This window comes from Phaethon aethereus (assembly GCF_964289735.1).
Source record: "Phaethon aethereus genome assembly, chromosome: 25".
Taxonomy (NCBI): Eukaryota; Metazoa; Chordata; class Aves; order Phaethontiformes; family Phaethontidae; genus Phaethon; species Phaethon aethereus.
The window spans coordinates 889677-907388 of NC_138601.1; the positions used below are offsets into that span (position 1 = coordinate 889677).

A 17712-nucleotide genomic window follows, 5' to 3' on the forward strand; every position below is an offset into this window, starting at 1 on the left:
ATTTGACCACTGACCGCATAGTATTGTGTAAAGAAAGTGCATGCATAAGGTTTGGGGTCATCCTGGGGGCATGCTGAGGAAGATTTGAGAAGACTCTAGCAGGAGAAGAGGGCATGCACTGAAGAAGACACGCCTGTTCATTAATATGTATTAGAAGACACGCCTATTCATGAATATGTATTAGCAAACAGGATAGAAACCAGGAACAGGAACTGTACCACGTGCGTCTTGGTGGAGCAGAGACTCCCGGCGCACCCAGCGCTGTTTGCTTGCCTCTATTCGCTTAATAAATTGTAAATTTGAATTGGAATCCTGTTTGGGACTAAATCATTTATAACACAGGGAAAGACATTTTGTTGAAAGGTTATTGCAGCTCTTATTGCAGTGTGAAACCTCACTCTGACATAATCTCCACCCGTAGTCTTGCAGCCATGGCAAAGAAGAGGAGGATGTTTGGGACTCAGTTTCTTCTCCTGGTCTTCCCAGTTTGTCCCAGGTGGCATATGGGCCTCCTTGTCCTGATCATTTCCATGTGTCTTGCAGCTCTGATGGGAATTGCCTCATCTTTTTTACTGCAGGGAATGATCAGACCCTGAGGATCCTGATATATTTCTCCACCGCAGGCTCTGCTTCTTGGAGATCCAGAGCACCACCGCCATGGTCCGCAAAACCCTGGAGTCTTTCCCTGTCGCCTGGACAACCACTTGTGTTTCCTGCTGACTGGCACAGTCGCTTTCCCAGTTCTTCCTGTATGTCACTGAGTTTCCAACCTTCTCAGCGATGTCCTTAGGCTGCTACATTGGCATACGCAACCAGCTGCATCACATCACTGTCATGACAAAGGTATTCTGCTTCTTGCTATGCCTAGCAGCATGGCTACTTCTTTTTGTGGTCATCAACTCCCAGATGCCTCTGCTGCTGATGCAGTGCCTTCTCTGCTCCAAGAACAACACTGGGCTTTCAGGTGCCCATTCCCATCACCCAAAGCACTCTGCTTTTCCAGACAGTTTTCTTCATCTGTACGATCTCCATATAGTCCCTTGTCTTTCAGCCACCTGGAGGCTTTATGGGCTTGTACCTCCCATCTCACGGTGGTCCCCATCCTCCATGGAGCTGTCATCTTCATGCGTCTCAAACTCATGGCTCGCTCGTCCTTTAGTCTCAACAGAGTGGAGTCCACCGCTCACACTCGCCTGACTCTTCTGCTGAATCCTTTCACCTGTACCAGCTGTTGCATTAAGAGGCAGAGCAATCTGGCAGAAACTAAACCCCCTTGCATTCCAGTCGATCCTCAGACATCAGAGGGACTGGGGGTGGCTGAGCTTAGGTTCTGAATGATGCCCAAAGTCAGCGTCAGTAGTCCGGTCGCACCCAACACCTCCGTTGGACTATCATGGGTCCAGATGCACTACTAACATCACACAACCTGCTCAGCCGGACAACTCCTGAATTACACGGCCACACTCAAAGGTACAGTCACATTCAGGGACAACACACGCGGCTGAGTTAATCAATAGTGCGATTTATTGATGCAACAGATGCACAAATTCTTTTAGATTGCCAGTGATAAATTCACTGTCTGCAAAGCACGTGCAATAAATTAAATATGGCTGGGTTACACACGCGTGGGGTAATAAAACAACTTTATATAGAGATTCCTAAAGTTCCCGGGGATTCACTCGGGATAGCCCAGTGTTCGAGTCTTACCCAAAGGCATCCCAATGTGGGGGAAGAGAGGGTCAGCCCGTCAGAGGATCCTAAAGGTCAGAAGCGATGGTATCTTCCCGGACATCCAGCCCTTCTCAAACTATTTTATAGGATTTTACTACACAGGTGGAGCTGGAGTGGCTCTGGTCATACGTACATTTATCAGGATTGGTCCAAAATTCTCTCACTTTGCCTTTAAAGGCACAGACTAGGAAAAATTCACAAGCTCCTTGAGGGGTGGTCGCACCTTGGGAGGTGGGCAACTTTTGAGAGGGGTGTGCATTTTGGTATTATAATGATATTATAATAGGCAAAGTTCACTCCAAGTACAGCATTTCATCAAAAGCTGACAGACTGTTGACCCAGGGCATCAAATGTGCAGCTTATTAATGTACACTGTGTACCTTTAGATTCCCTTGTAATCACAGAGCGTGGCTGCGACACCTCCACTCCACTCCACTGTCCATGCAATTTCTCCCAGAGTCAGCATACCAAGTTGCCGTGATGTTGCCAACGTCTGGGGTTGCCGAGGGAATTGCCATGGTACAGACTCATTGCACATTAGTTGCGTTCCACCCTGTTTCAATGCTGTTCTTAGAGTGTGAATATGAGTTTAATTTCTAAGTTACCCCCCAGCAATAATTCCACACCATCAGAAACAAGGAGGTGAAGGCAAGGCAGTGAAAAGCTACTTCAGCCTTAGCAAAGGTTCCCTGACAGCTCAGAAAACACAGCCCAAACACTGTGTTTGTGGAACTGCAATACAGCTGCATTTTTAGATTAGATAATGAGCATGGTTTTTAGTCTTCTCTCAAGACAGCCTAATACAGAGCCTTTCTCTTCGTAACATCCTTTTTGACATAAGGAATAAAAAGAAAGTGAGCAAAACGTGTTATTTGTATACTTTCCAAACCATTGTATTGTGATCCAGCCTAGCATGGTTTTTCAGAGAAAACAAGGTGCTCTGTGGACAATGTCCTTTTCAGATGTTGGTCTTGTTCTCCTTAACTGACATACACTGCAGGCAGGGAATAGCAAAGATGGCATCAACATTTTAACTTGTTGTTAGAAGGATTTTGTCATGATGTAGAGCAATGACTACCCCCAAAGTATGAGTCAGCGGGTCCATCTCAGACTTCTATCCTAGATGGCAGATCATTCTGCCCCAGAAGTATCTGTGGCTATGTAGCTATGTGGCTACTGACAAGCCTGAGTCCAGAAGCCACCTCAATACAGTCCCAACTTCCACACATATCTGACCATCTCCCTACTTCCCTCTCCTGCAACAAGTAGCCCCAACATTTCCCACAGGAGAAAGCTGGTGTCAGCTGAGAGGTCCACTAAGGTGAGACCTCCTTTTGGAGAAAGGGGAGAAGGAGAAGGGCCATCAGATTCACCTGGTTCGCAAGGACGAGGAGGCAAGAGAAGTGGATGAGAGAGCGAGGAGCTGGGCTGCCTTTTATCACGGACATTTACTGCCCCAGGCTGCCAGAGGCATCCCTTGTAGAGGTGATTATTTTCTGACAAGCTCATCTTGAATGCAAAACATCCCAGCTGAGGCTACGGGCTGTGCTTTGGCTTCCCGAATGGCTCGTTTTTCATTTCCTGCTTTATGCAGGCACAGTCCCCTGTGACGGCGTCTTTTGCCTGACAGGATGAGAGGCTCAAGCATTTCCAGAGCAAAACATCTCAGCGTGGCTGAGGAAACATTGCACATCCTGGAAGAATCCAGTAAAGAACACTCAAGACAAACTAAACAGGTGGCTCAGGTAACACACACACACACACACACAAATCTCAACCTTAAGTCACCTAGAGTTAATTGAGAAGACGCACGACACCAAAGGGAGGCAGCACACAGCAGCTTTGGCTTCTCTCCCCAGAGGCCCCTCTTGGAAGAGTGAGGACTACTGCTCAGGAGTGGAACGTGTCTGGCAAGGGGAGGCAAGAGTGTCTTTGCACATGCCTGCTAAACTAGGAAGGGGGACTTAAAATCGGTATAGAGGAGGAGGTCCACCATAGGCTGAAAAGAGGGGAGAGCACAAGGCATGGAAGAGGTATGCATGGGGACAGCATGGCAGGGGAGGCTCTCACACTTCCCCTGCGGTGCAGGTGCTGCTGTTGGTACTTGTCTGCCACACGGCTCCCATTCAAGAAGAGGAGGCCGATGATGCCTTCGTCAGGCAGTTGGGGAAAGCCTCACAGCCACAGGCCCTGGTGCTCACGGATGATTTTTACCACCTCAGTATTGGCTGCAGGACCCAAATGGCTGGGCACAAGCACACCAGGACATGGCTGGGGCGACTGGAAGACAAATTTTTGATGCAGGAAATCCATGAACGAACTAGGAGAGAGGCTCTGTTGGACCTGCTACTCACAGATGAGGAAGAACTGTTGGGTGCTGTAAAGTTCAAGGGCAGCTTTGCCTCCAGCAACCATGAGACTGCGGATCTTAATATCCTCAGAAGACTGACTGAGACAAGCAGGATGACTACTGCCCCGGACTTCAGAAGAGCACACCTGAATCTCAGCAGGGACCTACCTTGATGGCAGGAAGCCCTGGGAAACTGCTCCAGAGCGCACAGGGTCCCAGGAGAGCTGGCCAACCTTCAAGGACAGCATTGGATTGTCCTCTGCAATGTGTGGAAAGGTGCTTCAGGAGAAGCCAGAGTGCAGCCAGAGAGGTCACTTGCAAGGGAGGTGAAGGGAATCGAGAAAGGCACCTGTGAGCCTACTGGCAGGAAAAGGCAGGCTAAGGAGGTGTGGGCTCAGTGCTTGGTGAGGATGGGGACCTGCTGACAAATGACAGGGAAAAGCCTGAAATACTCAACGCCTATTTCCCCTCTGATTTTTAGTGCTATGGCTTCTCCTCAAACCTACAACATCCCTAAGCCTCCCTGCAGACTCTAAGAGAATGAAGCGGCACCCACCGTAGAAGATGAAAGAATGAAGGAGCTCTTACTGCCACTTGGACATAGACAAGTTCATGGGATCACTCAGGATGCATCCGAGGGTGTGCAAGGTGCTTACTGGTCAGTCACTACTCAGCCACTAAAAGAAGATGGAACAAGCTCTCTCAGAAGACTTTTCTGAACTCATGAAAGGCAAGAAGGGTCTTGGGAGCAGCTCACATGGGTTTCCTGAGGGCAAATCGTGCCTCATCAACCTCATTGCTTTCTGTGAGGAGGTGACTGGCCCTGTGAGGAAGGGGAGGGGCACTGGCTGTGGTTGGGCCTCGATTTTAGCAAGACCTTTGACTTAACCCTCCTGGATCCACACACATGCACCCCCACATGCACCCAGAGCTATGCACACTTACAGGCATGCACACTCACAGGTATTTGTGCTGATGAGGAATATTTATTGTGCCCCTTCAGGCAAATTAAGGTCTAGGTTAAATATACAGTAAAACAAAAAATCAAAACCCACCACCTGATGAGTGTGTTGGTCAGAGTCCTACCACCATAAGCACTTCTACCAGGAGTCCGCAAAGGCCCATCAGGAGCCGATTCCTGACATACACTGGCAGCAGCACCAACCCTGTCAGCATTAGCATGAGGCACCTCAGCCTGGCACTGGGTCTATCCCCCAGCACCAGCTCTGCTGCCCAAAGGTGCCCCTGAGCAGTCACATGCCAGGATTGCCACAAGACAATGCTGCAGCTCTTTCTTATCTCATCACCATGGGAAACTGCACTCCCTTGCAGGCAGCCCTTCTGCCCCTGGCAGTCCTGCTGCCAGCCACCTTAACCCCTTCTGCACTTGGGCCTCCTTGCCCTCGCTGGCAGATCATTCCTTGGTCACAAATTACCACCGCTGAGCAGTTAGAGTTTGAGTGTCCCCTTCAGCGCACACACAGATTCACACGCACGCGCCCAACCACACACATGAGCTGCCACGCACCCAAAGAGCAACTCATACGCGTGCACTTATGCAGAGGTGTGTGCACATACATTTCCAAGGGAGCCCATGTCCATACTGACGGGCACAGGCACCGGCACCCCCCGTACCACCATGTACGCGCAGGTATTCAAGCACACATGCCTACACATATGCATGCTCCTGCACACATGTATATGCACACAGATGTACGTGCATGCTCCTCTGCACAGATGTACACACACAAAAGCACACATCTACACTCACCTTTGCCCACACAATTATGCAGACCAGTCACACACATTCCTGCTCTGCTGCATGCAGGCCCATGCATATGCTGACATGCCTACACAATTATGGACACAGTTACCCAAACACACACACAAACATGTGCGTGAGTGCGACAACGCACACACATGAAAGACAAACAGGAATCCTGACACCAGCTCTCAGCCCCTCTAGATGAACCTAGGCAAGTCCTTCAGACCGAAACGTTAAGGCAACAAGTAAGTCATGGGCTAACCCCATCAGCTTGAGTGAGCTCAAGGGTTTGGCCGTGGCCCAGTCAGCCGTTTTCTGCTGTAAGACAGAGACAAACCACATCAGAGTCAAAGCTGTCCTGGCCTTTGCAGACATTGAGCCTCTCCATGTCTCAAGACTGACTTCCATTCTTCCACTTGTACACTTTTGTCAAGGCATCTGAATTTTCATGCAGGAAATAAGATATGAGACTGTCTTGGGTGCCACAGAATGGCAGACAATTCCTGAGCACAAATTCTCTGGGGGGACCAATGCAGCAGCCAAGAGCTCTGCGCCTGCCTGCAGCTCTCTTGGCAAGCGCACACCAGTAACCTAATCCTTGCTGATCTTGACGTGCTCCTGCATGCTCTGTTTCAGAGCAATTTGATGTCCTTCAGAAAGACACCTTTTCACTGTCCCCATTTCTGTGCTGACTGCCCTCGGCTCCCACATGCTAAGCTCCAAATTCCAGCCTCAAGGCATTCAGCACCATGGGAGACGTTTTGCTATGACTCCTGCACATGCCCACTGGCCATGGCCCCTCCAACGGGTGTTGGAGGACAGAGGGACGTGGAGTAGCAACTATGGGCCTTGCCAAGGGTTGCTCCCTGCTTTACGACACTTCGGTTCTGCAAAGCAAATCACCTTCTGGAGCCCCACACCCACCCAGCAGATCTCTGCACAGAGCAAGAGGAACGCCCTTCCTCAAGAGCTCACGGGGCTGCTGCCCCCTCAGGGCCTCCTGCCTTTCTGGGCATTTGTGGGCAGAGATACAACAAGGCAAGGCCTGATGGTCACTGGCAGCGCAGCAGCCAGGGATATCTTCCTCAGCTCCAGGGGATGGTGCCCAAAACTGGCCGCACTGCAGCGTGTCCCAACCTCCCATTCCTCTGTGAATGGAGAAAGGTGTCCTTGTGCCCTCAGCCCCTTCCACCCCAGAGTAACACCCTTCTCCCGTGGCAGCTTGGGGAGAGTCCACAGAAGAAAGGACCACATGGAGGCCAGGCTTGCATGCATCAGAACTTTAATGAGTCAAAAGAGGGAAAACAACTCACACCGAGTGGTGGCTGCCAGTGCAGGGAGCCCTGGGGGAAGCCAAGAATCTGCAGTCCTTGGCCTTGGAGAAGTTCTTGCATGATGTCTGTTTATCTGCCTGCCCCATGGAGGGATAGGAGATAGATGGTCCACACCAGGTTGTCCATGGTGGGACATTGCTGCCAAGGGGAACCAAAGCAAACAAAGAAAAAAGAAAAAAAGGCAAAGCCACTCAGCTAAATGGAAAACATAGCCAAAATCTCAACCCCCTGCCCAGCACCATTTTGTGAGTTCCTGAAGGTGTCTCCGTCGGTCTGTCCCAGGCACATATTTATCATAGGAGGCACCTTCTGCCATAGTAGCGGCTGGAAATGCCAGAGAGGTCACAGCACCCAGAGGTGATGGGCACTCCATCACAGCTGAGGATGCTGCCAACGGCAGCGGAGGTGGAGGATCCCACAACGGTGTTCTGCGGGAAGGAGCTGAGGATGGGGCCGGGCAGGGTCACCACCACAGGAGGGGGCTCAATGACAACGGTGGAGTTCTGGCACTGCCTGACACAGGGCTCGTTGCAGCTGTTGGCCAGTGGGGTTGGGCCACAGGGCCGGCATGGCAGGCACTGGTTGTAGCGGGACATGTCGCTAAGGGTCCAGAGGTGCACCTGGGAGAGAGTGCAGGGAGGAAGCAGAGCACAAGGGTGAGTGAGGAGCAGCCTGGTTACCTCGTCACAAAGAACCAGGAGTGGATATCTGCAAGCAGAGCCAGGAACCACACGATCTTAATTGCCCTCCAAAGAAGAGCCTGGCCCGTAGAGGCGTTCTTGTAATTCATTAATCAAAAACCCCCTCAGCCTCTCTCTAAGCAGAACTCCCACTCGTTTCCTTTTGTCATGACAAGGAGCTCCAAGCTCCAGCACAGGACAGAGCCCGTATCAGCTGAGTTGTCCATCAAGAAGAGATCCCACTTTGGAAGAGGAGGAGAAGGGGCATCAGACTCACCTGGTTCCCAAGGAGAAGGAAGCAGGAGAAGGGGATGAGGGAGCAGGGACTTGGGCTGGCTCTTATACCTGCCCTTCATTGCTGCAGGACCAGAGGCACCCCTTGCCGAGGTAACAATTTTCTGACAAGCTCATCTTGAATGCAAACCATCGCAGCTAATGACACGGGCTGTGCTTTGGTTTCCGACACTGTGCCTTTTCATTGCCGGCTTTGTGCCATGCCCATTCCCCAATGAAGGCTTCTTCTGAGAATGGGGATGAGAGGCGCCAGGATGTCTGGGGCAGGAATGCAGCAGTGCAGGCAGAAGACTCAGCTCAAGTGCTGGATAGGTCCAAAGCAGGCAGGTGACATCAGCCCGTGTCACTCTGTTGGGGCTCTTTGAAGTGCTGTTCTCAGGAAGAAGGTCCAGCCATCCTCATCTGGACACCAAGGGCTCCTGTGCATGAGGACATACCCTATCATTTTCTTTCTCTTCCTCCTCAGCTTCACAACGGTGGCTATTAATTTATGCCACCCCAGGTGTATGAGATGTGCTCCTAGGTTATGCCTCACCTTGCCTAACACTGCCCAGTCCCCTGGGGCTCCTCAGCAGAGTCCATGCTTCATTGTGTTCCTGTGTGTGTTCTTTACTTGTGTGTGCTAATGGGCTCAGTTCAGAGCAGAGGGGTGATCCAGATGACCTCTGGAGGTCCCTTCTCACCTCCATTCTGACCCTGTGATTCCCCCCTCTTCCATTGCCCTCTCTGACCCCTGCACAACCACGGGCACATGTGTCCTCATGCACCCTCTGCCACAGCACAGCTTTCAGGCATTGTGCTGGGACTGCAGGGAAGCAGCTGGAGGGAGGCTCTCAAGCCTACTCTTTCTCATCTGCAGGAAATCGGTGGCTGCTCTTTCCATCCCCAGAGCTCAGAGGCGCCTCTGGGAAGCTGGTCCATCACCTGGGCCAGGGCCCTGCTGCTGTCCCAGGCTGCAGCTAGCGCGGTACAGCCTTGTTCTTGCTGGAGGACGGGGACAGTCCATTTCCCAGGAGACAACCTTCTGCCCGTGCAGAGCCACTGAGCGCTCTTAGCGTGGGTGACACCCTGAGTGGCCGAGGAAGAGCAGTGGATGTGACAGTGCTGGGCTGCAGGGCTGGCAGGATTGGCTGACGTGCTACTGGGTGCATTGGGCTGGCTCCGGGTTTCTGTGGTGGTCAAGGGGAGACCTGTTTCATCTGCCGAGGATCATAGAGGGCCTGGATTTGTCCTACAAGGTGGGAACGTCCCACAGCACGAGCGAACTAACTGCATGGTTGATCACTCTTTTAAAGTAGTCAGCCAAAAAACATGATTGCAACTGAACCTCGAGTGAACTATTCTGAATTAACATCTAATTAATAAATAACTTGCCTCATAGAAACAACTACCCAGTCACCAGGGCTCCTCAGCAGAGTCCATGCTTCGCTGTGTTCCTGTGTGTGTTCTTTACTTGTGTGCACTTACAAGCAGCAACGTTTGTGTGGATGCACGTGGGAGCACCAGTTTGTGCATGACTTTATGCTGCTGTGCATTAGCATGTGTGTGTGTGTGTCCTTGTGTGTCCCTCATCGCAAGGGAATGAGATCTGTCCAGGGAGGAGGCACTGAAATGCAGCCCCTGCGTCCTGAGCCCTCCTTTTCCTGCCCCTCCAAACCTCACGCTCTGCTAATGCCAATTTCAGAGCCCAACAAGAACAGGTTCCCTCCAGCTTGGGTCCTGTGTTTAAATCGGTGTAATAAGATTGGGAGTGCCTCAGCGGGGCTGGCAGTCCCCCCTCCCTGCCTCTCCAGGCCAGAACACAGCTGCTCGGCCCAGCGCTAGGGAGTTCAGAAGGATGGGGATTGCTTTTTGGGCAAGGAGAAAGGCTGAGGAACCCTGAGGACCATGTGCTGGCCATCCCTGCGTGCATCTGCTTCCACTGCACTGTTGCTTGTGTCTGGGATGGGACACGGCCCTCTCTCGTGTCCAAGCCATTGCCAAATGTATTTGTGCAGTTCACCGGCCTGGTGCCGTGTCAGGCAGGGACTGAGACTGTGGATCAAGCAGGTGCTGAATGAACGGAACTTGAAGCCTGATGTTGTTGTGCTCTGAGTGGATGGGCAAATTCTCTGGGGGGACCAATGAAGCAGCCAAGAGCTCTGCACCTGTCTGCAGGTCTCTTGGCAAGTGCACCCAGTACCCTAATCCTTGCTGATCTTCAGATGCTTCTGCATGCTCTATTTCAGAACAAAAGGATAGTGTACGTCCTCATACAGAGGAGCCCATGGTGTCTAGCTGAGGATGGCTGGACCTTCTTCCTATGAACGACACTTCAAACAGCCCCAAGAGAGTGAGACAAGCTGATGTCACCTGTCTACTCTGGACCCATTCAGTGATCCCTTTAGATCAGGTTGCTCAAAGTCACCTTCAGTCCACTCGTGAACACCTCCCAGCATGGAGATTGCACAGCCTCCCTAGGAAACATGTTCCATTTCACATCCTTACTTCTATCTTATTGCTTAATCAGAACTCCCCAGGTCCTGTCTCCTGGGCACTTCCAGAGATGAGGACTGTCTTGTCTGTCTCCGCTGTAAAAGTAGTTGTAGAAAGCAAGAAGTTGTCCCCTGAGACATCTCTTTGCCAAGATGGGCAGGTTTCACATACAGAGTTTACATAGCTGGTTTCACATAGCCGGTTTCACATACAGAGACGAGATACTGCTTTATTCCAAAGCTGCGCAGAGCTGGGTGCAGGGTGGCAGGCCCACAAAGCTAGCACAGCTCGGTTAAAACATGGGGAATGTTTATACACTTCTCGCAAGAGTTCTCAGTATTTTCAAAAGTTGGCTTGTGCCCGTTGGATCTCGCAAGCCTCGTCTCCACATAAAGTCACAGTGGCCTTCATTTTTAGTGGGCATGCTCAGTGGGGAAGGTCCTTTGGTGAGGAGGGTGCTTTCCCCGCCCAGGGGCAGATTTCTATGATGCCAGTTATTTGTTAGTCAGATGTTAATTCAGGATAGTTCACTCAAGTTTCAGCTGCAATCACACTTTAGGCTGACTACTCTAAAACATACTGATCAACCACGCAGTTAGTTTGCTCATGCTGTGGGACATTCCCACCTTGGAGAACAAACTGAGGCAAAATCGACATTAGAAATTCCTTCACTATCCACTCCTGACTAAGTCAAGGACACTCAGCTTGTTCCCCGGCAAAGAACATACCTCAGCTACAGCCACACTTAGGCATATACAGATTAACTCTTGGCTGCCTTGTAACACACACATGATCCTCCTCCTCTTCCTCAGTCCACACGTGTGTCACCTACTGCCTCTGGCCCAGCCCCCTCCCACCAGACAACCTGGTGAGGTCAGCTTTCATCTCCTGAGTCTTCTGGGTGCACATGAGGGGATTCAAGAGGGTGTAGAAGTCAGCAGCCATGCTGTGCACAGGCTTCTGGGATCCTGCCCTCAGGTACCTGACACCACGGGCACGTAATAGCTGGCCACTACTTTGAGGTAGGCAGTGCGGGTGGAGAAGGTATGACACTTGCCTACGGCAGAGTGGCCCCTCAGCACGGGTGAGATGATGCACACACAGGGGTTGGGGATGGGCATGAAACGGGTCGTAGTAATGAACCCCATGTCAAGGAAGATCGCCACCCTCTCACTGAGGCTGGCGTCCCCACCAACAGGCCTCAGCAGAGTTTGGATGTCATGGGAGGGGGATGGAGCCAAAGCTGACCTTCACTCTCTCCATTTAGAAATACGTAGGGAAAGGAGTAGGGGTCCACACAAGGAATCTGTGGAAAGAGGGCTGGGGCTGTCATCCAGTGCTTGGCATCTCAGCTCTGGGTCCATGGCCACGGTGGGGCACTGCCCAGAGCACCACCGAGCAAGGATTTCCAGGCTGCCTGGTGTACTTCCAAGAACACCAAGGCCAGAGCTTGGCTGGATTTGTGGCCCAGCCAGCAGGAGATGCGTCAGGTGCTTCCCTTGGCTTGCCCCTTGCACTCCACAAAAGCTGCAGGGGTGTTCAGGACTCAGCATGGGCAGGCAGTAACTAAGATCTCAGTGGCAGGAGTTACCTGCCATGGCAGTGTGCTTCGTTATGCCAAGCAGCCCAGACTGCCTCCCCAGAGAAAACAGGTCTCCCCTTGACCACCACAGAAGCCCAGAGCCTGTCCCATGCACCCAGTAGCACGTCTGCCAACCCTGCCAGCCCTACAGCCCAGCACTGTCACATCCACTGCTCTGCCTCGGCCACTCAGGGTGTCACCCACGCTAAGAGCGCTCAGTGGCTCTGCACGGGCAGAAGGTTGTCTCCTGGGAAATGGACTGTCCCCGTCCTCCAGCAAGAACAAGGTTGCACCGCGTCAGCTGCAGCCTGGGACAGCAGCAGGGCCCTGGCCCAGGCGATGGACCAGCTTCCCAGAGGCACCTCTGAGCTCTGGGGCTGCAAAGAGCAGCCACCGATTTCCTGCAGATGAGAAAGAGTAGGCTTGAGAGCCTCCCTCCAGCTGCCTCCCTGCAGTCCCAGCACAATGCCTGAAAGCTGTGCTGTGGCAAAGGGTGCATGAGGACACATGTGCCCGTGGTTGTGCAGGGGTCAGAGAGGGCAATGGAAGAGGGGGGAATCACAGGGTCAGAATGGAGGTGAGAAGGGACCTCCAGAGGTCATCTGGATCACCCCTCTGCTCTGAACTGAGCCCATTAGCACACACAAGTGAAGAACACACACAGGAACACAACGAAGCATAGAGTCTGCTGAGGAGCCCCAGGGGACTGGGCAGTGTTAGGCAAGGTGAGGCATAACCAAGAAGCACATCTCACATACGTGGGGTGGCATCAAAAAATGACCATCAATGTGAAGCTGAGGAGGGAGGGAAAGGAAAGCACAGGGTACATCCTCATGCACAGGAGTCCTTGGTGTCCAGCTGAGAATGGCTGGAGCTTTTTCCTGAGAACAGCACTTCAAAGAGCCCCAACAGAGTGACACGGGCTGACATCACCTGCCTGCTCCGGACCTATCCAGTACTTGAGCTGAATCTTCTCCCTGCACTGCTGCATTCCTGCCCCAGACATCCTGGCGCCTTTCATCCCCATGCTCAGAAGAAGCCTTCATTGGGGAATGGACATGGCACAAAGCCGGCAATGAAAAGGCACAGTGTCGGAAACCAAAGCACAGCCCGTGTCATTAGCTGCGATGGTTTGCATTCAAGATGAGCTTGTCAGAAAATTGTTACCTCGGCAAGGGGTGCCTCTGGTCCTGCAGCAATGAAGGGCAGGTATAAGAGCCAGCCCAAGTCCCTGCTCCCTCATCCCCTTCTCCTGCTTCCTTCTCCTTGGGAACCAGGTAAGTCTGATGCCCCTTCTCCTCCTCTTCCAAAGTGGGATCTCTTCTTGATGGACAACTCAGCTGATACGGGCTCTGTCCTGTGCTGGAGCTTGGAGCTCCTTGTCATGAGAGAAGGAAATGTGTGGGAGTTCTGCTTAGAGAGAGGCCGAGGGGGTTTTTGATTAATGAATTACAAGAACGCCTCTACGGGCCAGGCTCTTCTTTGGAGGGCAATTAAGATCATGTGGTTCCTGGCTCTGCTTGCAGATATCCACTCCTGGTTCTTTGTGACGAGGTAACCAGGCTGCTCCTCACTCACCCTTGTGCTCTGCTTCCTCCCTGCACTCTCTCCCAGGTGCACCTCTGGACCCTTTGCGACATGTCCCGCTACAACCAGTGCCTGCCATGCCGGCCGTGCGGCCCAACCCCACTGGCCAACAGCTGCAACGAGCCCTGTGTTAGGCAGTGCCAGAACTCCACCGTTGTCATTGAGCCCCCTCCCGTGGTGGTGACCCTGCCCGGCCCCATCCTCAGCTCCTTCCCGCAGAACACCGTTGTGGGATCCTCCACCTCCGCTGCCGTTGGCAGCATCCTCAGCTGTGATGGAGTGCCCATCACCTCTGGGTGCTGTGACCTCTCTGGCATTTCCAGCCGCTACTATGGCAGAAGGTGCCTCCTATGATAAACATGTGCCTGGGATAGACCCACGGAGACACCTTGAGGAACTCAGAACATGTTTCTGGGCAGGGGATTTAGATTTTGGGTGTATTTTCAGTTTCGCTGAGTGGCTTTGCCTTTCATTCCCCTTTCATTGTTTGCTTCAGTTCCCCTTGGCAGCAAGGTCCCACCAAGGCCAGACTGGTGCAGAACATCTGTCCCCTCTCCCTCTATGGGTCAAGCAGACAGAGAGACATCATGCAAGAACTTCTCCAAGGCCAAGGTCTGCAGATTGTTGGCTCCCCCTGGGGCTCCCTGCACTGGCGGCCACCACTTGGTGTGATTTTTTTCCCTCCTTTGACTCATTAAAGTTCTGCTGCATTCAAGCCTGGCCTCCATGTGGTCCTTCCCTCTGTGGACTCTCCCCAAGCTGCCACGGGAGAAGGGTGTTGCTCTGGGGTGGAAGGGGCTGAGGGCACAAGGAGACCTTTCTCCATTCACAGGGGAATGGGAGGTTTGGACACGCTGCAGTGCGGCCAGTTTTGGGCACCATCCCCTGGAGCTGAGGAAGACATCCCTGGCTGCTGCGCTGCCAGTGACCATCAGGCCTTGCCTTGTTATGTCTCTGCCCACAAATGCCCAGAAAGGCAGGAGGCCCTGAGGGGGCAGCAGCCCCATGAGCTCTTGAGGAAGGGCGTTCCTCTTGCTCTGTGCAGAGCTGTGCTGTGTGGGTGTGGGGCTCCAGAAGGTGATTTGCTTTGCAGAACCGTAGTGTCGTAAAGCAGGGAGTAACCCTTGGGATGGCCCATACCTGCTACTCCACGTCCCTCTGCCCTCCAACAGCCGATGGAGGGGCCATGGCCAGTGGGCATGTGCAGGAGTCACAGTAAAACATCTCCCATGGTGCTGAATGCCTTGAGGCTGGAATTTGGAGCTTAGCATATGGGAGTCGAGGGCAGTCAGCACAGAAATGGGGACAGTGAAGCGGTGTCTTTCTGAAGGACATCAAATTGCTCTGAAACAGAGCATGCAGGAGCATGTGAAGATCAGCAAGGATTAGGTTACTGGTGTGCCCTTGCCAAGAGATCTGCAGGCAGGCACAGAGCTCTTGGCTGCTTCATTGGTCCCCTCAGAGAATTTGTGCTCAGGAATTGGCCTCTGTACTGTGGGAGAGGATCCTTTCACATGGAAATCTCATCCCTTCTGATCTGTGGACATGGCCCTTGGCACCCATGACAGTCTCGTATCTTATTTACTGCATGAAAATTCAGATGCCTTGACAAAAGTGTACAAGTGGAAGAATGGCAGTCAGTCTTGAGATGTGGAGAGGCTCAATGTCTGCCAGGGCCATGACAGCTTTGACTCTGACGTGGTTTCTCTCTGTCTTACAGCAGAAAACGGCTGACTGCACCACTGCCAAACCCTTGAGCTCACTCAAGCTGATGGGGCTGGCCCATGACTGATTCGTTGCCTTAATGGTAAGGTATGAATGTCTTGCCTAGATTCATCTAGAGGGGCTGAGTGCTGGTGTGAGGATTCCTGGTCCTCAGTCATGTGTACGCATCATTGCGCTCACACACATGTTTTTGTGTGTGTTTGGGCAACTGTGTCCATAATTGTGTAGGCATGTCAGCATACGCATGGGCCTGCATGCAGGAGAGCAGGAATGCGTGTGACTGGTCTGCATAATTGTGTGGGCAAAGGTGAGTGTAGATGTGTGCTTTTGTGTGTGTACATCTGTGCAGAGGAGCACGAATGTACATCTGTGTGCATATATATGTGTGCAGGAGTATGCATATGTGTAGGCATGTGTGCTTGAATACCTGCGCGTACATGGTGGTACGGGGGGTGCCGGTGCCTGTGCCCGTCGGTATGGACATGGGCTCCCTTGGAAATGTATGTGCACACACCTCTGCATAAGTGCACGCGTATGAGTTGCTCTTTGGGTGCGTGGCAGCTCATGTGTGTGGTTGGGCGCATGCGTGTGAATCTGTGTGTGTGCTGAAGGGGACACTCAAACTCTAACTGCTCAGCGGTGGTAATTTGTGACCAAGGAATGATCTCTCAGCGAGGGCAAGGAGGCCCAAGTGCAGAAGGGGTTAAGGTGGCTGGCAGCAGGACTGCCAGGGGCAGAAGGGCTGCCTGTAGGGAGTTTCCCATGGTGGTGAGATAAGAAAGAGCTGCAGCATTGTCTTGTGGCAATCCTGGCATGTGACTGCTCAGGGGCACCTTTGGGCAGCAGAGCTGGTGCTGGGGGATAGACCCAGTGCCAGGCTGAGGTGCCTCATGCCAATGCTGACAGGGTTGGTGCTGCTGCCAGTGTATGTCAGGAATCGGCTCCTGATGGGCCTTTGCGGACTCCTGGTAGAAGTGCTTATGGTGGTAGGACTCTGACCAACACACTCATCAGGTGGTGGGTTTTGATTTTTTGTTTTACTGTATATTTAACCTAGAGCTTAATTTGCCTGAAGGGGCACAATAAACATTCCTCATCAGCACAAATACCTGTGAGTGTGCATGCCTGTGGGTGTGCATAGCTCTGGGTGCATGTGGAGGTTCATGTGTGTGGATCCAGGAGGGTTAAGTCAAAGGTCTTGCTAAAATCGAGGTACAACCACAGCCAGTGCCCCTCCCCTTCCTCACAGGGCCAGTCACCTCCTCACAGAAAGCAATGAGGTTGATGAGGCACGATTTGCCCTCAGGAAACCCATGTGAGCTGCTCCCAAGACCCTTCTTGCTTTTCATGAGTTCAGAAAAGTCTTCTGAGAGAGCTTGTTCCATCTTCTTTTAGTGGCTGAGTAGTGACTGACCAGTAAGCACCTTGCACACCCTCGGATGCATCCCGAGTGATCCCATGAACTTGTCTATGTCCAAGTGGCAGTAAGAGCTCCTTCATTCTTTCATCTTCTACGGTGGGTGCTGCTTCATTCTCTTAGAGTCTGCAGGGAGGCTTAGGGATGTTGTAGGCTTGAGGAGAAGCCATAGCACTAAAAATTAGAGGGGAAATAGGCGTTGAGTATTTCAGGCTTTTCCCTGTCATTTGTCAGCAGGTCCCCATCCTCACCAAGCACTGAGCCCACACCTCCTTAGCCTGCCTTTTGCTGCCAGTAGGCTCGCAGGTGTCTTTCTTGATTCCCTTCACCTCCCTTGCAAGTTTCCTCTCCAGCTGCGCTGTGGCTTCTCCTGATGCACCTTTCCACACGTTGCAGAGGACCACCCTTGTGACCTGAAAAGGCTGTCCTTGAAGGTTGGCCAGTTCTCCTGGGACCCTGCGTGCTCTGGGGCAGTTTCCCAGGGCTTCCTGCCTAGAAGGTAGCTCCCAGCTGAGATTCAGATGTGCTCTTCTGAAGTCCGGGGCAGTAGTCATCCTGCTTGTCTCGGTCAGCCCTCTGAGGATATTAAGCTCCGCAGTCTCATGGTTGCTGGAGGCAAAGCTGTCCTTGAACTTTACAGCACCCAACAGTTCTTCCTCATCTGTGAGTAGCAGGTCCAACAGAGCCTCTCTCCTAGTTCGTTCATGGATTTCCTGCATCAAAAATTTGTCTTCCAGTTGCTCCAGCCATGTCCTGGTGTGCTTGTGCCCAG

At 52.4% G+C, this 17712-nt stretch overlaps 2 protein-coding genes across 2 annotated transcripts; one reads left to right on the forward strand and one right to left on the reverse strand.

The window, feature by feature from the left end:
• Positions 1 to 7473: 7473 nt before the first annotated feature.
• Positions 7474 to 7776, reverse strand: LOC309413390 (feather keratin Cos1-1/Cos1-3/Cos2-1-like; the record flags this gene model as incomplete). Its single annotated transcript, XM_082010510.1, has 1 exon — positions 7474 to 7776. The coding sequence occupies one exon, from the start codon at positions 7774 to 7776 to the stop codon at positions 7474 to 7476; it is 303 nt and encodes a 100-aa protein (XP_081866636.1).
• Positions 7777 to 13849: 6073 nt separating this feature from the next.
• Positions 13850 to 14152, forward strand: LOC309413391 (feather keratin Cos1-1/Cos1-3/Cos2-1-like; the record flags this gene model as incomplete). Its single annotated transcript, XM_082010511.1, has 1 exon — positions 13850 to 14152. The coding sequence occupies one exon, from the start codon at positions 13850 to 13852 to the stop codon at positions 14150 to 14152; it is 303 nt and encodes a 100-aa protein (XP_081866637.1).
• Between the last annotated feature and the right edge of the window lie 3560 nt (positions 14153 to 17712).